This window comes from Rhipicephalus microplus, chromosome 7 (assembly GCF_043290135.1).
Source record: "Rhipicephalus microplus isolate Deutch F79 chromosome 7, USDA_Rmic, whole genome shotgun sequence".
Lineage (NCBI taxonomy): Eukaryota > Metazoa > Arthropoda > Arachnida > Ixodida > Ixodidae > Rhipicephalus > Rhipicephalus microplus.
The window spans coordinates 146,168,140-146,190,139 of NC_134706.1; the positions used below are offsets into that span (position 1 = coordinate 146,168,140).

The following is a 22,000-nucleotide window of genomic DNA, read 5'->3' on the forward strand; positions in this document are numbered from 1 at the left end:
GAAGATTAAAATTTCCATGTTTGATTTCTGGTTACATGAGAGGATGTTCAAAATAAAGAAGCATAAAAAGGCCGGTTGTTTTTGACAACATTGAAAACACACGTGGCAATTTTTATTTCGTGTACCTTATCATAAGGCAAAATATTCATTTCCATAAACAAAGGCATACTCGTCTCATTGTAGCAAGATTGGGGGATTATTCTCAGGGCTCGTTTTTGAAGTTTGCGAAGAGGTTCAAGAAACGTTTTATATGTCGTACCCCATGATTCATTGCAGTATGAGATGTGGCTTTGAATGAGTGAAAAATATAAAGTACACAGAGTATTGGTATCAAGACGATGACGTGCTTGTGAGAGTGCGTAGCATCCCGAGGAGAGCTTTGTACAAACTGTGTTTATTTGCTCTTGCCAGTGCAGATTTTATCAAATATCACGCCAAGATATTTAAATGAGCTGGCTTCGTCAAGTTGAAATTCGTTCAATTGCAAATCTAGTAATATAGGAGGCATGATATTGTTGCGTGATCGAAACAATACATAGGTCTCGACCCATCAGGTCTCCACCCATCAATCCTACGCGCAAGCCGCATTAGCACCTTCCCATTACGTAATGAATGATATGTGGGGATTAATGCCCCATAATCATCATTCGATTATTAGACACGGCGTAGTTGAGGGATCCAGAAAATTCCACCACCTAGGGTTCTTTAACGTGCATCAAAATTTGAGCACTTGGGCCTACAGCATTTTCGCTTCATCAAAAACATTGCTGGTGTAACGGGCATTCCATGCCACAAACTGCGGGTCAGCAGCCAATAACCTTTGCCAGTAGACCACCGCGTCGAGGCCAGCGACGTAATTATGACGCTGCTGCTACCACCGCACGCGTCGGACACTGTCGTGCCTCCGGGCGATTTCTCTTTGATACGGTCTGACCCTTCGCCTGCCAACCTGCATGCACTCCCTCTAAGGGCTGTGTATGCATGCTATTCGGCCCCTGGAACCCGTCTTGTCCAGTCTGCTATTACTACGGATATCATGGCCACATTTCTCGTTTCTGCTAATAGTGGCAGCAGGACGTGCGTTGGGATTATGACATCATGAACGGCATTCTTCTTATGTTGCCTGTTATCAAGGTCAGCGTCATTTGTCACCTCCAGACCGGTCTCCAGACGCCACATGCCGCTTACCTTAATCCTTTCGCCTCTACTCTTCCCTACTTAGGCTTCCCTCACTCACCACTGACAATATTTTGGAAAAGTAAGTGCTACAATTTCTGGAAGAAAAATGGCATTCAGAATTAGAACTGATATTCCTCCACCAGGCCAGTCCAAGGTGTTGTTTTGGCAGTGGAAAGAGTGTACGTCAATTCTGTGGTGGATGCAGGTGCGGCATTTTCTAGCGATGCATGCAGAGTTGGTCCAACGTCGAAAGAATGTTGACCCCTTACGAACGTTTCATGTTAGTTACTACCCAGGGGAACAGCACTGGCCCTTTAGCTTTCTGTTTTATCCTTCTTTTGCAGCAAAAGCTGTATAGGGCTAGGAGAAGGAGGAGGAAAGAACTTCATTCAGAGTACGGCGAGCAGGAGGCGTGGGTGAATAGCCCACCTAGGTTATGGCCAAGAGTCCTTGAATCCTGGTGGCTTCTTCGGCCCGCTGGACGACCCAGATTCAGTCTTCGAGGACGGAGCTGAGCATTGTGGTTTCCCAGCGCACGCGAAAGCTGTCAGCAAAGGCCGCATACTTGTTATGAGCACTAATTCCTCTAGAATTCCATTACATATGCTCCAGAGTGGCTCTGGAGTCACAACGCTTGCACCTGTCCGTTTTGTATATTGTGACGATGGAACGCGTTTATTTACAAGATGGGTAATGCAGAGGTGTAGCTCAGCCAAGGATCCACAGCGTCACTCGCGAGCCAGTCGAGTCTCTTCCTCCTCTTCGTCGAATCTTCGCTAGCGCGTTTCACTTCCCGGTTCGCAGACGATGCCCTCTGGGCGAGTCACTCAGATGGCTGATGGTGGCACGGTTTAAGGCGCGCAACGTGTGTCAGTTGTGTTTTGCTAGAGCGGCGACCATTGCTTGTGACGCTCGAGATTACGTACGTGACGTCGCTGAGGCGGTCAAGAATGACGAATGGACCGGAATAGTGAGCCAAGACCTTCTGGCACAAACCACGTTTGCGGACTGGTGTCCATAACCACACAAGATCGTCCTTACTATAAGATACGTAGCGATGGCAGGCGTCGTAACGTTTCTTGGAACGCTGCTGGGATGCCAAGGTTCGGAGGCGTACGATGCGACGGGCTTCTTCTGCGCGGCAGAGCGTCTCGGCTGGCGAGGTTTCCACGTCTAGTGTAAAAGGTAGTATAGTGTCGAGACAAAATCGTGGGGAGCGAGCGTACAGCAGGTAAACTGGACAGTAACCTGTAGTCTCATGCTTCGCGGTATTGTACGCGTACGTGATGTAAGGTAGCACTTCGTCCCACTTTTTGTGCTTAGAATCGACCTAAATAGACAGCATATTCGTGAGAGTCCGGTTCGTGCGCTCTACGAGACGCATTTGAGGCCTTTGTCAGGCGTATGAAACGCCTTTTGCTTCTGTATCCTTTTTCTTGCCTTTCAAGAAATAAAATAAATTACTACTACTACTACTACTACTACGAGACCATTGGTCTGCGGGTGATATGGTCTGGCATGGCGGAAATGGCAGACAGACAGACGCAGTATCTCTTCAACGACGTCGGCAAGGAACTGACGTCCGTGGTCGCTAATGACAACGCGTGGAGGACCATGGCGGAGAATTATACAGCGAAGCATAAACTGCGACACGTGCATGGCCGTTGCAGCAGGTATTGCAGCAGTTTCTGCGTAGCGCGTTAGGTGGTCAACACAGACGACGACCCATCGATTGTTACTGCTCGATCGTGGAAATGGACCGAGCAGATCGACACCAACAGTCTCGAAGGGAGAGTTAGGAGGTGGAACAGGATGAAGAAGTCCTGGCGGCGTAGTCGTGGGACGTTTGTGTCGTTGGCATTGTTCGCATCCAGCAACGTATTTTTCCGTGTCGTGTCGCATCTTGGGCCAATAGAACCTTTGCTGGATTCGTTGAAGCGTTCTGGCGAAGCCCATGTGGCCGCAGGTTGCGTCGTCGTGTAAGGACCGAAAGACGTGAGCCCGTAAAGTGCGTGGAACAACTAGAAGCAGACGGGCGCCTTGTCCGGAATAATTCTTCTTGTAAAGGACGCCGTCATGAACCACAAAAGAGCTTGGGTTTGCGTGTTCATTTGCGGAGGCGAACAGAGAATCTAAGGAGCGGTCCTCTTGTTGGGCTGTCCGGAAAGTCCCGAGATCAGGGAACTCAGAGGCAACAGTGCCGATATACTGGTCGAAGTTGTCAGCGTCGCACTCAGTCGTCGGTAGAGGAAGGCGCGATAGGCAGTCGGCGTCTGCGTGCCGGTTACCGCTCTTGTAGCGTACTGTGAAGTCGAACTCTTGTAAGCGCAAAGCCCATCGCGCCAGTCGTCCAGATGGGTCTCGGAGGCCTACCAACAAGCATAGAGAATGATGGTCGGTGATTACTGAGAAGCGACGGCCGTAGATGTATGGGCGAAACTTGTGCACGGTGAAAACGACTGCGAGGCACTCCTGTTTTGTGAATGTGTAATTTCGTTCTGCCTTGCTCAACGAACGACTCGCGTAAGCGTCCACGTGTTCAGCATTGTCATGGCGCTGAACGAGCACTGCACCAAGGATGATTCCACTGGCATCTGTGTGAATTTCCGTTTCAGCAGATGGATCGAAATGGCGTAGTACCGGTCCTGAAGTCAATATGAACCGAAGCTGCTTAAAGGCTGCTTCGCAATCGGGTGTCCAGTGGAAAGGGACATCCTTTTGCAGCAAGTCAGTCAGTGGTTGTGCTTTATCAGCGAAATTCGGAACAAATCGACGAAAGTAAGAACACAGGCCCAGGAAGCTACGCAACTCCCTGGGGGACTGCAGCTGCTTGAAGTTGCTGACAGCGGCGACTTTCTGCGGGTCCGGTCTGACGCCATTTTTATCCACCAGGTGTCCCAGAACCAAGGTTTCACGTTCTCCAAAGCGACATTTTTTTGAGTTCAGTGTAAGCGCAGCTTCCTCGAGACAGGTTAGAACGAGGTCAAGGTGATGATTATGTTCTTCAAATGTTCGGCCAAAAATCACCACATCGTCCAGATAACACAGGCAAATTTTCCCATTTGAGGCCCCGGAAAACGGTGTCCATATATCTTTAAAAAGTGGCGGGGGCATCACACAAGCCGAATGGCATAACATTAAACTCAAACAGACCGTCGGGTGTAACAAAGGCCGTCTTTTCTTTGTCGGCCGGATCCATGGGGATCTGCCAATACCCGGATCGCAAGTCCACCGACGAAAAATAAGACGCTGAATGCAGGCAGTCGATGACATCATCGATGCGAGGAAGCGGGTACACGTCCTTCTTAGTTATAGAGTTGAGACGTCGGTAGTCAACGCAGAACCTCCAGGACCCATTTTTTTTCTTGACCAAGATAACAGGCGCGGCCCAGGGGCTTAACGATTCTTGAATTACGCCAGAGGTTAGCATCTCGCTGACTTGCTCTGAAATTACCTTGCGCTCTGACGCGGAAACTCGATAAGGTTTCTGTCTGAGGGGGTGCGCAGATCCGGTGTAGATCTTGTGACGAGTGCGTGTGCTGGGCGTCTGAGGTCTATGCGACTTCCGTGCAAAATCAAATACTTTAGCGTGCCTGGCCAGCAGTGTAACCAACACTTTGCGCTTATGCGAGGGTATAGACTTGCTAACCACCTTATAAAATTCGTATTCTGTGCCGGATACATCAGCATAGTCCGAATTTGCCGCATTGCTGAGAGCTCCTATGCAGATACTGCACTGCCTTTCAAACATGGCAAGGCGCATTCCCTCTGGTAGTACAACAGACTCGGATGAGCAGTTAACTACCCATAATTTAGTTTTTCCCTCGGTGAGAGACACAACGCAGTGCGGCAGAAAGATGCTTTTCTTCATGCAAGGCAAAGGCAACGGCTCAATCACAATATCAGGAGAACTGAAACTCGAGTCGGCATTCGAAGCAGCAACGGGCACACTGGCAGCAGACCATGCCGGTAGAATAGTGTCTTTAACTACAACGAGGTTGTCGTCTCCGCTACACTGAGGCTGCTGGGCGAGGGCGGACAACAGAACCTCGCCTGCCCCGCAGTCGACAGTCACACGGCACTCTTGCAAGAAGTCAATTCCAAGAATAACGTCATGCGTGGAATGAGCGAGCCCTGCGAATTCTGCCTTGAACGCTTTACCAGCAAAACGAACAGACACAGTGCACACACCTACTGGACACAAAGCCGTGCCGCTGACTGCTCGAAAAGTACAAGATTTATCCCAAGAAAACATAACCTTGCGGCCAAGTCTCTCCTTGAAAACTAAACTCATTACAGAAACTGTTGCACCGGTGTCTACCAGAGCCATTGTGGGAACATTGTCAATGAATACATGAACCTTGTTGTGAAGCATGTGAACTAATGGAGGCATACTTGTGTGCAAAGCGGTACGTCCAGCGACCTCGCCTCCATCGGCCGCGCCGGCTAGTTTCCCGGTGGCGGAGAGGAAAGCCGTGGCCGGGGACGGGGAGATGGGGACCGTCGCTGGCGCGTGGTAGGTGGCGTTAAGCTCCTCACAGAGGCAGGCGAGTCACTGCAGATGTTCGGCCGGTGCCCGTGCTTCTGGGCAGTTGAATCCGAAGGCCAGTAGGCGTAATCGGGCTGTTGACTTCGCCGTGCAAGCATCGCTGGTTGGTCAAAAAACGTCGTGCGTGGGCGACGTCGCGATGAGCAAAACCGGGCGATATGTCCGCGAACACCGCACTGGTAGACACGGGGCGTTCCCGAGGCACATTGAATGCTGCGGCGGGGAGAGGATGCTCAGAGAACTGTTGCCACTCGGACACAAACGGAGGCGGTTGGCTGTCGTAGCTATAACTGCTGCGGGGCGCATAAGACGACTGGACGTAAGTAGCCTGTGGTGGCGGAGCCCTCAGCCGTGGACTGCGGGTGGAGTAACTGCGCTCGTCGAAACTCGCAGCATTGATGCTTGGGGATAGTGTATCACACTGTGGGTCTCCAGCTTGTATGGGAACAGAGACATGGCGACGCAGTTCCTCCCGTACGATCTGACGAATGGTGGAGGAAAGGTCGGCAGGTAGAGAATTCTGGCAGACATCGACGGTGGCACCAGTCGTGACGTTGGCCAGACGTCCGAACTTCGATGTGATGCGACGAGTTTTAAGATTCTCGAAGGTTCGGCAGTGGTTAATCACGCCGGCCACGCATTCCAGGCTCTCCTTACCAATGAGGAATTGGTAGACGTCATTGGCGATGCCCTTGAGTATATGGCCCACTTTGTCTTCTTCCGTCATGTGGGCATCCACCGACTTGCACAACTTCAGAATCTCTTCAATGTAGGTTCTGCATGTCTCACCGGTGACTTGAGCCCTCTGCGACAACGTCTGCTCGGCACGTTTCTTCTGCGTTGCTGGGTCTCAAAAGCATTTCTTAATTTCCTCCACAAACTGGTCCCAGGTTGTCAATGTGCCTTCATGGTTCTCAAACCATACCAGCGCCGTGAAATTGAGAAAGAGCCCCACGTGAGACAGCTGGCTAGCCGCATTCCAACCGTTCGATCGGCTCACCCGCTGATAGTGGCTTAGCCATTCGTCCACGTCATCGCCGGCTTTCCCTGTGAAGGTTCGCGGCTCCCTGTAGTGGTAGGGCGACGTCCTTGCGGCTGGTTGCTGGTTGTCTCCGTCCGAGCTCATTTCTTGAGGTAATGGTGCCAAGCCCGCTAGTCGACGGCTGCGGGGAAGCTCGTGTAGCGGTTCCGTCGTTAGGGGACGGTGCCTCACCGGTATCACTTGGTAGTAGCTAGCTTACCCAGGACCTTCCACCACAATTGTGACGATGGAACGCGTTTATTTACAAGATGGGTAATTCAGAGGTGTAGCTCAGCCAAGGATCCACAGCGTCGCTCGCGAGCCAGTCGAGTTTCTTCCTCCTCTTCGTCGAATCTTCGCTAGCACGTTTCAATATATTAGGATATATAATGTGCGAGAGGTCAGGATTTGGATACGTCTAGTTTGTAACTGCCACCAATAGACAGACTGTCTGTTTGTTAGTTTGGGTGAGGGGGCAGCAATATACCCCTCTGTAATCTATAATGTTTTGTAATGTAATTGTATCTCGTCATTCTGTCTTTTCACCCCCACTTGTCTGCCGGGCCGTAATCACCGGAGGAGGCTGGGGTGGCACTTGAGAGGGCAGCTCGGTCGGTGAGCCCTCGAGCTGCGTCATGTACAGCCCCGTTGTTGCTCTCCCACGCGAGCGCGTGAGCAGCTCTCCATATAATGTATGTATTTCAGGGGCTTGTTTGACAGCTTCACTGTAGAATAAGTAGTGCTTCCGGGGAGATGCGGCCGTTGGCAAAGTTTTTCATTGCCGTTTGAGAGTCACTGACTATCACGGTAGAGTTTGTCTGAGCTACTGCGAGTGCTATGGCTACCCCTTCCGCTGTCTCGGTACTTGTAGTGCGTATCGTCGCGCAGCTCGTACAGCGTTTGTTGCTATCGATTACTGCTGCAGCAAACCCCCTCTGCGCTTGTATTGAGCAGCGTCTATGAAAACTGCGTCTCTGTCATTACCAAACCTTTTTTTGTATTTGTTTTGCTCTTGTCTCTCGTCTGGCCTTATTGTGTCCGGTTGCATGTTTTTTGGCAAGTGGGCATGATAATTGCTTTCCTGGTCTCTTTTTGGATGTCCACCTTAACGCCGTGTTGTGAGTGATACGTTATGCCTAGTCACTCTAGGATATGTGTTCCTGCTCGGGCCTTAGAAAGACGTTCATATTGCGCCGTACGCTGCGCCTCAATGAGCTCATCCATGTTATTATGCAGGCCTACCTGTAACAGATTGTCGGTGCTTGTGCTAATCGGTAGCCCTAGAGTTAGTTTGAATATTTTTCGAGTGAGGCAGTCTAACTTAGATCTTTTCCGTGACTTGCCATTCGAAGTACGGTGCTACGTGTAATACTTGGCTTATCACGAATGCCTGTATTAACCTTATCGTGTTTGTCTCCCTCAAGCCAGTGTGCTTATTTGCTATCCTTTTCATGAGTCTCATTGTTTTGGCTACAGTTGCATCCATTGTCTGAAGATTTCTCCATTGTTGCCTTGGCTTCGATGAGCAGACCCAGTACCCTGTTCCTGTCGACTATGGGTATCGGCTGTTCTTAACTGTATTTCTTCTCCAAGAGCGAGACCTTGCAGGCAGTTGCCTGGTTTGCGACCTCTACGCGTAGGTCTGTACAGCAACAGCTCCAATATTTCCGCAGAGCAGGCAAGACCAGTACCTTCCAGATACCGCTCGACTGTTTTGACTGCTGTTTGAAGCGCTTCCTCTATTTGACCATCACTCCCAATTCTCACCCATAGAGTGATGTCGTCTGCATATATTGTATGATACAGTCTTTCGATTGCTTGGAGTTTGGTTGGCAGTCCAATAAAGCCAAATTGAATAACATTGGCGATAATATCGAGCCTTGCGGCCTACTTGCACTGCTCATCTCAATTTTCACCGAAACTAGGCCCCCTATCATGATCTTTGCCTTCCTTCCCGTCAAGAAACTACACACGTAATTGTACGTCCCTTGTCCCAGATCTAGATCATTCACCCTTTTAGAACCATTCCAAGGGTTACATTATCAAAGGCCTTCTTGAGTTCTAACCCTAGAATGGCCTTTGTTGCTCTTCCCGGATTATCTCTAATGTGATGTTTTAACTGTAGCACTGCGTGTTGCGTTGAGAGGTTCCTCCTGAACCTTATCATTGTGAATGGAAGTGCATCCTGGTCATCGAGTTAGGTAGTTATCCTCTCCAGAATTACGTGCTTCATAAGCTTTCCCATGAAAGATGTGAGAGAGTTGGGTCTCAAGTCCGTAATCTGCAGTCGCTTACCTGGTTTGGGTAAAAACAAGATTTTTGCCGTCTTCCATTCTTGCGGAATCTGTCCTTCCTTCTTTGATTTGTTAATGACTTCAGTTAACTTAGTTATGTATTCGTCACCCGAATTGCGTAGCTATTTGTCAGTTATGCCATCTGGTCCAGGTGCTGATTTAGTATTGAGCTTTGCTAGATGACCCTTACTTCTGCCTGCCCGATCTCGTTGTCTAAATCATCATTTGCCAGCCCTGTGTAATCAGGGTGTGTATTGGGAAGCGCTTGAGAGATTCAGTAAATCCTGCTCTGTACTTTGATACCTTTGTATTAACCGATTAATATTGTGCTTTTTTGCCAACTTGTTTCCGTCCGGGTTTAACAAATGTCTAAGGATGGTACACGTTTTCGCCATTCCAGTCTGGTTGTCCATGTCATTGCATTTTTCCTCCCACTGTTGTCTGCAAAGCATCTGGGCGTATTGCTCTATATCCCTGTTCAATTTAGCTATCTTTCTACGAAGTGTTCGGTTGTGCATTTGGTTTTCCCACCAGCGTTGTAAGCCTTCCTTAGCTTCTCACATGTGGAGAAGCTCATTGTCTACATACTCTGGCTGCGCCTCCGATGGCACCATTTGTGTAGCTGCCTGCACGTCTCGTTTAACCTTTTCGATTCATCCTCAATACTCTTTATCATTTCTTCGTGCTCCTTTCAGATGCTCTGGAACTTGTCCCAGTCGACAAGTTTAAGTTGTCTGCCTTTTGCCTTGCGCGGCCCTGCCCTCACCGTTATTTAAACTATAAAATGATCGCTTCCCATGTCAAGTTGCGTATGGGTCCACTGCGTGTCCAGTATGGTTTTGGTGAACGTCAAATCTGTCGTGGTATACGCGTAAATGCTACTACGTGTTATTGTAGGAATAGATGAATCGGTCACGAGCGTCAGGCCCTCCTACTGTGCGTCCAACCACAAGGTTCGGCCATTCTGGGTTACGATCTTATATCCGTATGCACCGCGTGAGGCGTTGAGATCTTCTCCAAACACTAGCGCCTGGGTGCCCGTTATAGCAAGGGTTTTTCTTGACAGCGTGCGGAATTCGTGTTTTCTGCATTTAGTACGGCTGTAAATATTCAATACAAAAAGTCCGTCCTCTGTTTTCCGCATGGGTATGAGTTCGAGGAGAATGTGATTTATTGCCTTAATTTCCGTGTCATCTTGCATCACCGCGTCATTTCGCTTAACCAACGTTGATATTACCTTTGTCTCCTTATCAGCCCGGCCGGATGACTTATATCCCGACAATTTGACCAGACAGTGCGTTTCAAGCACCATTATTACATCCGGGGTGCTGGTGTCTTCAAGATGTTGTTGCAAAATGTATCGTTTTAGATCATATTCCTCGACGATTTCATTGCCAAATCGCGTAGCTATTTTGTCTGTCCATGGCGGCGTTACAGGCTGTCCGATCTCTCGGTGGGCACTAAGGTCCTAGCGTACGGCTTAAAAGACGCCTTAACCAGGCCTTCACCACTTGAATGCGATCCCCATAATGCTAGCTTGGCGTCGAAATCAGCCACCATTTGCTGCACTTTCTGCAATATCGTCGTGCCTAGTGCCTCAATTTTTGCCTCTATGTTTGCCTCAAATCTAACTTCTTGTTCTTTGAGCTTAGTTTACAATTTCCCTTCAATTTGTTCCATTTTGGCTTCCATGGTGTTTGCAAATTCTTCCTGTCTTTCTTGTGGTGTTGCCACTGCTTTGGGTTTCTTTACCACGCTTTTAGTCAGAGCGTTCTCTGGTTTACGTTTAATTGAGGTGAGGGTTGCTACCTTTTCGACAATTGCTGCACCTTTTTCCTCCGTTAAAACTTGTAAGGTTTCCTCGATGCGTGCAACCCCTCCATTTTTGAGAAGGTCATTTTCTTCCCTGAATTTTCTAATCTCATTCATAAATGCAACATTGTTCTGCGTTATCTGCGCCAATTCGTTCTCTAGCGCCTTAATTCTACATTGAAAAGCAGCCTCGGCCTCTGTGCGCGCCCCGGAAGCTACATCATCCCAGCTCACCTGGAAGGGTCCCGCGGTGTCACGGACGCCACTCGGTCTTTTGGTGCTTTGAGATCCTCCTCCCTCCGGTGGTCGGGCAAACCCGGTAATGCCTGTCTTCGGTCTATACCTCAATTTGGATCTTGATCTTGACCTCCATCTGTAATTCGATCTAGATCTCGACATAGATGTGGTGGTAGTAAACGTAGAACGGTTTTTGTCTTGTGCTTCCAGCTTGGTGAAGGCTTCTGATCGGGATGCGTCCCGTGTTCAATGTTCCGATCGTTGACCCGAGTTGACCGATGTTCCGATCGTTGACCATCTTTGCCTGTGAAGTGCTTTCGCTTCCGTTTTGTAGTAAATTGCTTCTTCTTTCTCTCGTCGGGCTCGTTCCCAGCGGCGTGATTTCACCAGCTACGGTGCCTTGAATCTGGGCTTGCAATGGCGATCTGCCGTCGAGTGGTCTTCGCCACACAGCTGGCACTTCACTTCACACTCGTGGTCCTGCGGTAGGTTCTTATCCCCACACCCTCTGCATGTTCTGCTATGCGGGCTCAGGCACACGTCAGCTCTCTAACCAAGGCGTCCACAAGGGTAGCACATGTCTATTTTCTTGCAGGATAGTGAGCACTTGACCAGTGCTCTTTCGTATCTCACATAACTTGAAACGCGATGCCCATCGAAAAGGACGATGACGTTCCTGGTGTTTCTAATACTCTTGGCCATGACGACCGTCGAATTTTTCGGGGTTACTAGCAGTTCCACGATCTATCTTTGAGACCACGTCCTGCGTTTCTTCTCGGATTGCCCCTTTAGATGTATCTTTCGGAGGTGACTCGTACGCATTGGCTTCGAATTCCTTGTCCGCTATCATCAGTTGAGTGATGATACTGTATTTTTCGGCGCGCTCCTCTGACGGTGTGCTGAAGACTAGAATGTTCTGTTTATAGTTGGCACATACCGTGTCTTTTTCCGATTTATTCCTCGGTATTTTAGTGGCGTTGGCGACACAGTATTCTAGACAATTGATGCCGTAGTCCGTGAACTTGAAGCCGTCACGTGTGCGCACAATGATGTTGTTATCTTCCTTTGGCAGACGGGGCATCCTGCTCGCAGACACAATTTGTCTTGCTCTCTATCCCTCCCTCCACCTATTACTGGCCGCGTTCACGCTTGAGAAGTGCGTTTCTTGGTCATTGGCTTCATGCTTTGTGGTTTCTTTGTTGACTCGTCCTCTTCTGTTCACAAGGCGCCTACCTGCTTCGTTCTCATACTCCTAATGCGTGATATCCTCGTCATCCACGCTCATCGTAGCCATCCTGTGGTATTAACCTGAGAAGATGCCACCTTCAGGGGGCTGAAGACTCCAGCGTCCGTGGGCAATCATTCGCCTTAGCAACAGACATGCTCACTTACTGATCACGAACTTCAGCGATGAATAACGCCATCTTTCAAGACACACTGCCGTTGCATACTTTGAAGAACTTGCCGATTCTCAACGTTCGTCCACGTTAGCTTCTCTTTCATCGAATGACCACCCTGACGAGGTCATGAAGCACTCTCGACGTAAACGAGGTTCTACTTTCGGCACTACAAAAAATTCTTTTGCGTATACTCGGCACACTTCAAGACTGCTTTGCTACTGTGCCAAAGGTTGGCGAGACGCCACTTTCTCAGCGTCGTATCATTCTGGAACCCTCCGAGAGGCCCATCTGACAATGTGCCTATAGTGTGTCACCAAAGAAACAAGACGCTATACATGAGCAAGTCCAGAAGATGCTTAAAGACAAATTCTTCGAGCCATTGGCCCGTCTCTGGGCTTCTCCAGGTATGTTAGTGAAAAAGAAGAATGGTACATTGCGCTTTTGCGTTAATTACTGTAAATTGAACAAGGTCACCAATGAGGACGTTTATTCTCTACCCCGGAGAGATGAGTTGTTGGACCATATACGAAATGGAAACATTTTGCCTCCGTGGATTTGCGTAGCGGCTACTGGCAATTAACGGTGAATGAACGTGACAGTGAAAATACTGCTTCTAATACAGTATTACTCCCGACAGCCTATACGAATTTGAAGTCTTTCATTTCGGAGTATGCTCAGCACCAGGAGACGTTTCTCACGAGGCTCAGACGAAAATGGTGTCTCTTTGAAATTGCCGACGTCGTGGTCTATGCAGACGTATTTTAACATTTCCACGAACACATTCAGGCAGTTTTTCAGGCAATTAGAGCAGTGGGGCATTACGTAAAACCCGAGAGATGCCTCGAAATTCTTCGGTCATGTTTAGAGCCACGTGGGCATTATCCCAGAGGTAGAGAAACCCACGCCATTGTCGCATTTCTAGAGGCCACAAATAGGTGCTACCTATGCCGATTTCTGGGTCTCTGTGCGTGCTAAAGGCGATTTGTCAAAAAAATTTGGAAGATCGCTGAACACATCATCTTCTTTTTCATCATCATCAGCCTGACTACGTCCCCACCAGACAAAAGCCTCTTCCATGTTCCGCCAGTTAACTCGGTCCTGTGTTTGCTGCTGCCAATTTGTATCCGGAAACTTCTTAATCTCTTCTGCCCACCTAACCTTCTGTCTCCCCCTAACCCGCTTGTCTTCTCTGTTAATCCAGTTAGTTTCCCTAATGACCAGCGGTTATTCTGTCTGCGCGCTACATGCCAGGTCCATGTCTATTTTCTCTTCTTGATTTCAAAAATGATGTCCGTAACTCCCGTTTTCCCCCTAATTCACTCTGCTCTATTCTTGTTTCTTAATGATACACCTACCATTTTTCTTTTCGTTGCTCGCTGCGTTGTCCTCATTTTAAGCTGAACCCTCTCTGTAAGTCTCCAAGTTTCTGCTCCGTAGCTAAGTACCGGCCAGATACAGCTGTTATACACTTTCCTTTTCTCTTAAGGGATAGTTGAAATCTACCTGTCATAATTTGGGAATGCTTGTCAAATGTGCTCCACCCCGTTCTTATTTTTCTAGTTACTTGATTCTCGTGGTTCGGCTCCCCGCTTATTGCCTGCCCTGAGTAGACATTGTCTTTTACAAGTTGAAGTGCAACATTACATCTCTCGAAGCGCTGCTTTCACCGAGGCTGTTGTACATTACTTTAGCTTTCTGCAGATTAAATTTAAGACCCAACTTTCTGTTCTCCTTGTATAACTCCGTAACCATGATATGCGATTCTTCCCCTGAGTAACTCACCAATGCAAAGTCAACAGCGAAGCGAAGGTTACTAGGGTACTACCCAATATTTCTTATCCCTACCTGTTCCCTTTTTACGCCCCAGAAAACATCATGTAAGCACGCGGCAAATAGCATTGGGGACATAGTATCACCCTGCCCTACACCCTTCTTGATTGGTATTTTGTTGCTTTCTTTATGAAGCACTATGGTAGCATTTGATCCCCAGTATATTTCTTCCAGGATGCTTATATATGCTTCATCGATGCCCTGATTACGCAGCGTCTGCATGAATGCTGATATTTCTACTGAATCGAACGCATTCTCGTAATCATTGAGGGCTATGTATAATGATTGGCTGTATTCTGAGCATTTCTTGATTACCTGATTGATAGTATGAATTTGGTCGATTGTTGAGTAGCCTATTCTAAATACTGCTTGTTCTATTGGTTGATTGAATTGTAGTGTTTTTTTAGCTCTGTTACCAATTACCTCTGTAAATAGCTTGTATACTACGAAGGGCACGCAAATCCACCTGTAATTCTTCAAGTTCTTGTCACCTCTTTTGTTATGTATTAGGATGACGTTAGCATTCTTCCAAAACTCTTGTGCTATTCCTGTCAGAAGACACCTCGTAAACAGGATGGCTAGTTTTTCTAACACAATCTGTCCTCCATCTTTCAGCAGATGTGATGTTACCTGATCCTCCCCAGCAGTTTTGCCTCTTTGCATGCTTTCCAAAGCTTTTCTGACTTCTATCATTGCTTGTGGGGTGTCATGTGGATTACTGCTAGTTTTTATAGTATTAGGGTCGTGGTTGTCCCGGCTACTGTACCGATCTCTGTAAAACTCCTCCACTAATTTAAATATCCTATTTATATTCATAGTTATCTTGCCTTCTTTGTGCCTTAGTGCATACATCCAATTTTTACCTATCCCAAATTCTTATGCACTGCTTCGACGCTCTCTCCGTTTTTCAGAGCATGATCGATTCTCTCCATGTTATATCTTCTTACCTCGGACAAATCATGCTTATTGATCAACTTCGAAAGCCCTGCCATTTCTATTTTGTCTGTTGTACATGACACTATGATGCTTTGACTCTTTTAATCAGATTTTTCGCTTACTGGGAAAGCTTACCAGTGTCTTGTCTAACTACCGTGCCGCCGATTTCCACTGCACACTCCGCAATGATACTCGTCAGATTATCATTTATAGCATCTACGCTAAGAATAGTTTCCTCTATAAGAGCCGAGTACCAGTTCTGAAGCGAGACTCTGACTTTCTGTGCTTTCGCTCTCAGTGCTCGCTCGCTGATTGGCTTCTCGCGTATCAGTTTTTGTCATTCCTTCTTGAAGTCCTCGCGAATTCGGGACCATACTCTTCTATGGTCACTGCGTCATACCTTGCCGACCACTTCCTCATCCTGCACGATGGCTGGGTTGGCACTCATCATAAAGTCTATTTCGTTATTTTCACCATAGGGCTTCTTCATGTCCACGTACGGTTTCTTCGTTTTTAGTAGAAGCTATTGAAAACACGTAAACTATTGCGTTCTGGGAATTCTTTTTGTAGGTCATCTTTGGCATTTCTTGTACCGATGCCATAATCTCCTACTGCCTGGTATCCAGCCTCCTTCTTCCCTACCTTTCATTAAAGTCTCCCATTAGTATAATATATTGTGTCTTTACCTTACTTATTTGCCGATTCCACGTCTTCTTAGAAGCTTTCAACTGAAGCGTCATCATGCCTGGATTTAGGCACGTAAGCCTGTACCACCTTCATTTTGTATCCCTTACTGAGTGTATTTGTGATAACTACCACCCTTTCATTACTGCTAAAGTATTCCTTCATGTTGCCAGCTATGTTTCTGTGAATTAAGAACCCCACTACAAGTTCTTTTCTGTCCGACAAACCCCGATAGCAAAGGACGTGCCCACTCTGTAGCACTGTACAAACGTCATCTGTCCTCCTTACCTCGCTGAGGCCTATTATATCCCATTTTAACACCCTCTAGCTCCTCAATTAGTACAGCTAGATTTGCTTCACTAGATGTAGTTCTAGCGTTAAATGTTGCCAAGTTCAGGTTTCAATGGCGGCTTGTTCGGATCCTGATATTGTTAGCACCCTCTGCTGCGTCGCAGATCAGACCGCTGCCGTGATCGGTTGCTTCACAGCTGCTGGCGACTGAGGGTCATGAGGTAATTGACGTAGGATTGTAAGAGGTAGTGGACAGATACTGCACCAGTGTGGCCAATCCTTCTCCAGTGAGGGAGTGTGTTACTAGCGGTGATCACCGGCGAGGTCGCACTCCATGCCTCATAATACACCATCTCTTTTTGTTTGCACGTATTGTTTCCACAATTTCCTTGAGTTATTTACTCTTTTTTCAAATTAGGTCTTTCCTAATTTATTTACTTGACTCCTGACTTCCCAACCAACTACGCCAATTCGCGTCACACCATTCATTTTGTTTGTATAGTAACCTTCATCTCATTTTTTGTGTCTTTCATTTCAGCATCAAGATGGGCAAGGTTCTGTTTAGCGTTGCGTAAGTCAGTTGCTCGATTAGGGGTTGGTTGTCACCGGACTGCGGACATACTTGGCGAGGAAATTTGCTTCTGTATTTGTATTGTACCTTCTCCTGAGGGCTCTGTATCATCCACGGTGTCCGCTGTGCAATTTGCGAGTGTGCGTGTAGCCTTGGTCACGATATCGACGTACAACGCGCACTGCAGAATTCGGGGTGCCTTGTATTGCTGTGTGCGCAGCTCTGCAATTAGGAGGCATTTTGCGAGTGCATGTGCGACATTGTTTTCGAGTGCATTTTGGGACGATGGCGGTTTTAAATAACAAAATGAACGGTGCGTTGTAGAAGTGCGCCGCATTTCAATATACGTCGGACTTGTGTCGCCGAAACATGGAATATCTCTGTAGCTTTGCTTATCTGGTCGACAACGCACAGCAACGGCTTTTTTGGGGAACTGAATAGAGTCGCAAGAGGCGGTGAGCTTCCCTTTTCTGACTTCCCTTTTCTGATTGTGTCTGGTCGTGTCTCAGAAGTAGGGAGCCAGCTCTCTGCACAGCTGATCGTGTCTCGTCGACCAAGCGCGACGACGGGGACGCTATGCTTCCTCTTGCTGTGTCAGCCCAATGCATATCATTAGGACTCCTGTAGTACATAAGAAAAACAAATGTAGCAAGGCTGCAAGCTTGTTCCGGTTTCCCCAGAAAACGCGTCGTTGTGCGTAGCTGACAAGGTGCGCACAGTGACAGAGATATTCCGTGCTTCGGCGATATGAATTCGACGTATATTGAAATGCGACGCACAAATTCAGTTCTCCTTGAGCATGTCTTCATAAGCGTCGTTGCGCGTTGATTCCCCAATTATGAAACACGATCAAGACTGACTGACCTCTTAATTGCACAGATGCGCACACAGCAAGACTTGCGCCCCTGACTTTTGCAACGCGCTTTGTATGTTCATTTTGTTAATTAAAACAGCCAACGTCGCACTCACAAAATGCACCTCGGATGAGAGAGAGCCCTGGAAAAAAAGGCAGAATTACTGGGGAGAATTTCTCTGCCCAATCTGGTTGCAGTTTGGTGAAATTGACTATCTAAGTCCGGGAAGCATTTAAGCGACGTCAAACTGAACCTTGCCTCGAGACGATGCTTCATGGTAGAGGGAATGATAACTCAAGCCACGATTGAAGAACAAGTTATTGTGGCTCCTACTCGTATTGTCGGTGAAGAAGAAGAGGACATTTTTGGTTGCTCTGGTTAGGTTAAACTCCTGGTTCTCGGTCTTAGTATGCTCATGACAATATGTTCGTAGGCACTGCAAACATCGGATGCCGCATTGTCAGCATCTTTCATTAGGGCTGTAAATGCTTTCGTGAAAACAACTCCTAACCAAAGCTGATAGAAAGCAAAGCTGCACTTGGGTTAGGACTAGATGCAGGCGGGGGTAAGGCGAAGTGTACAGTTGAGGCAGTTTTGTATTTTTCTTTCATTTATTTTTATTTACAAAAATACTGCAGGTCACATGGCCCAAGCAGATGCGGAAATATAAAGCTTAGGACGATGCCTTACGTTAGCCTTTATACGTGCAATTGAAAATAGATGTGTTGCGGATAGCACGTGCTTCTAAGACACAGATGAGAGTAGCCTTACGTGACTTTTACAGAACAAATGAAAAGTGGGAAAAAAAGAAGCCACTGATTTCCTGGGGTAGTCAGATTTTGCTCCAAAACGATGAGGAAAAGTTTTTTTAAGCTGGTTAGTTCTCAGCATCAAGTTCAGACAGCCTACTGTGATTAGTATATTGTTGCGGGTGTTTCAGTATAAAAGTTAAAAAAAGCATAGCACGTTTTAGTGTAAATCATGTCTTTCTTCATCAGTGTGCACCCCGAGATGCTAGGGGTCACAGCAGGTCTCGGTGTAAAATTTTGAGCTCTATGAAACGCCTCATTTCAAAAAAATTATTAAATTGATGATATACATATGTACGGCGAGAATGGTCACCGAACAGTACACTTACTATCATTTTGCTTACCGAATGAGACAGAACCGGTAATATTGCACATGTTCAGGTGTTTGTAAAATGAAAGAATTGGAGGATTGCTTTGAAATAACGCAAGCTCATATTAAGACCAAGCAAAAATTTTAGCCCTTTCGCAAGCTCCACTTAACACACACTTCGGAGTCAGAAAATTAACGCAGGCTTACGATAAAGTTACAAGACTACCAAATCTCAGAGATATACTAGAAATAAAACATGAAGAACTAGTACTTGCTAGTATAAGCCAGACATGAACGTGTATTTCGCTGCCACTTCTTGTTACTTGAAAGTCCACATCAATCGATCTGGAAGAATATATATGCAGCAGATTACAAAATTACACTACAAGTACTTGAGTAACGTGTAAAAGAGTGTTCATGTCTCATTTTCTTTTGGACGTCCCCTTACTTATCATTATGAATATTGATTGTCCACTTTGCTGCTTTCGTGAGTGCATTTGATAGCTGGTACTGCGAAATGAAAACGTGTTATAAAAAGATACTGCAGTGCTGTTGTGGAAAGGGTGGCAGCTATGTGGGAAGCGCTGCGGCGGAAGCAAATAACTCACCTTTAGTGGTTTTTTCTAGCTGGCCCACGCTCCCCAAACCTCTAAGTCGATTTTGCCGGTGCCTACACCGACTGTACCTACATACTTGCGAACAATTATGACTGTACCTGCACCAATCAACCCCTTATTACTTAGTGCTTAACACATTTATAACTTGATTCACAGTTCAGTTTTTGCCTCCGAGCGTTTTTTTTTCAATCAAATTTCGTGTTACTGGCACATAACCAGCGCTACACAATAGCTTTCTTTAAAATAATTAAATAATAACAAAGCGATCTCTTGTGAAAAGGCAACCGCTTCGGGATGCAGTTAAAGTTCAACCCGCGCCTGGTAAATGCCTTTAGAATAAGTATAGCCACCTCTAAGATCGCTTCTTCCGAAGCGAAGGACTGAGCTAGTTGGTACGTGCTGACACATAAAAAGCCAGCGAGAGCAAAAACACTGTTAGAGAGTGCGCCAAGCTGTGAATAATTATAGCCTGGCGCAAAAAAGGTTGAACGACAATTAGAGCTCTAAACTTTGGTCATATTTATAGGGTCAAATATTTGGCGTCAGAGTTTTCTGTCTCACGTGGGTTAAATTTTAACTGCCCACCCTTTCAGTTAAAAGACACCTAGTTGTGCTTGCATATAGCACTTTTCAGTGCTTCTCTAGCGCATGAATTCCATAATATTGTACACGGCATGTCGCGTATGCTCGCGAGCGATCTCCAGTTGGCCATCACAGCACCTCTTTGTTTTGTACGTGTGTTTATCGGAGGCAACACACTGCAAGAGGTCTGCATGTTGACTGATTTTAGAGCAAAATTTTCTCTGCGCCAACATGAACTTGTGACGCTCAGTGGTCAAAGGCGTTCTGCGGATGACCTTCTTCAGATTACTTTCATGAGGGCTATGGAAACAAAATCGGCCCATCCCACGTAGCTGGGAATCCACGTTATGCGAAGCATGCGGAATAAATGTGACCGTGTTGCATTTTTTTTTATTGAGCGACACGTCACGAAATCACTCTAAATTGATGTATGAATGCCGCACACACAGACATATGTTGAAGACTTGCAGATGTTTACATAACCAGTTGTTTGCACTTGCTCAAGGATGCCAACTGAAACATGCCTATTAGCAACACCAGAAGCTGATATGAAGTACTAATGCTCGCGAAGATGCTTGCCCTGAGCACTGCTACCTAAATCCACTTCAGCGCAAAGCAACTAACCACATCTGACGTTAACCCGACCTTACTGCTGTATGAGAATTGTACATACGTAATGTTTATAAAATTTGGTAGGCAGAACTGAAACACTATTACGTTTCACAAAGATTAGCGTCTATTTAAAAAGTATAGTTCCGGAACCTAGCGTAGCTCGGTGGTAAAATGCTTCATTGGCACCCAGAATGCTTTGTTTTAATTTCAGCTGGGACTCGTCGGGTCGACGCTAACGATTTGAGGTATTTTTTAACACTCGCGTGTTGAAATTGCCCATGTGGTTTCCAGTCATTTCTGAGCGAACACAAAGTGTCAATCACTTGTGGTACATACCTGCGGACCAGCGGCACATACCCACCCGAGGGTATGTGCCTCTGTCTGGTGGAAAGTGACTGCGAACGTGACGGGATTGTCACATTATTCTTGTCTTGACAAACGCGTCATATGCATGAAACCGTTTTAGGCTGTCATGCTAATTTTGATTCACGCCAAGTAATTGGGGTAACCACGAGATCACCCAAACATTAGCGGCTAGATAGATAGATATATAGATAGATAGATGCGGTCAAAGTCGTCGAAGTTCGCTAAAAATGCTTCAATTTTAAAATTCACCTTGACGATGGAAATTTTTGACTAAACGTAGAACGCTGTCAAAAAGTATCGAGAGTAACAGCGACACTCAGCTATTAGCTGCTAACTGACGGTGACAGAGTTGCACTTAACAACCCCTCATGCCTTAATGCGCTTCGCTGCTTTAGTGACAGATGGTAATTAGATACCATTTGCGCTTATCATGGCAAAGCTAGCCGCACGTGGGCGCAAGCAATGCTCACTTCTCCCTCTCCTCTCCTGGCTGTAAAAGCCCGATTGTACAATCAATTAACGTTCCTTCTTATGCTTGCACTTGACCCGTCTCATTTGGAGATTGAAGTGCGAACTGTGTGAGCGCGTACAATGTAGCAATGGCGACGAAGGTGGAGAAGACTCTCGGAGTCAAAAACGAGCCAGGCAACGGAGACCGAGCAGCGGCTGTTGAAAGAATTGTTCCAATGACGCATCACCAGCTACCAGGTTATGACGACAAAAAAGATAACTTTCAGAAGCAAGCTTACATCAGCAAAGCAGAGGTTTACTTCGAAGCGACGGCTTTCAGCGACCAGGCCACGAAGAGGGCATTACTTATTGGAGCGCTGAACACAACTGAGTGATTTATATGTGATGTTTAACGTCGCAGAAACATCATACGACATTGAGAGAGGGCGTAGTGGAGTGCTCCAGAAATTTCGACCACCTGGGGTTCTTTAAACTGTACTCAAATCGGAGCACACGGGCAAACAACATTTTCGCCTCCACCAAAAATGCGGCCGCCACAGCCGGCAGCACTGAACACAAAAACCGGGCAAGTGCTT

General features: G+C 46.9%; 1 protein-coding gene across 3 annotated transcripts in view; it reads right to left on the reverse strand.

The window, feature by feature from the left end:
• The window catches only part of LOC119185478 (uncharacterized), a 228,456-nt gene that overhangs the window by 13,376 nt on the left and 193,080 nt on the right, over positions 1-22,000 (reverse strand). For 2 of the 3 annotated variants that reach the window (XM_075868323.1, XM_075868324.1), the window contains one exon: positions 19,049-19,122. In XM_075868323.1, the coding sequence (XP_075724438.1) occupies positions 19,049-19,122 (74 nt within the window). The remainder of the gene's footprint in view (positions 1-19,048; positions 19,123-22,000) is intronic. The other variant, XM_075868325.1, reaches the window with a different exon arrangement.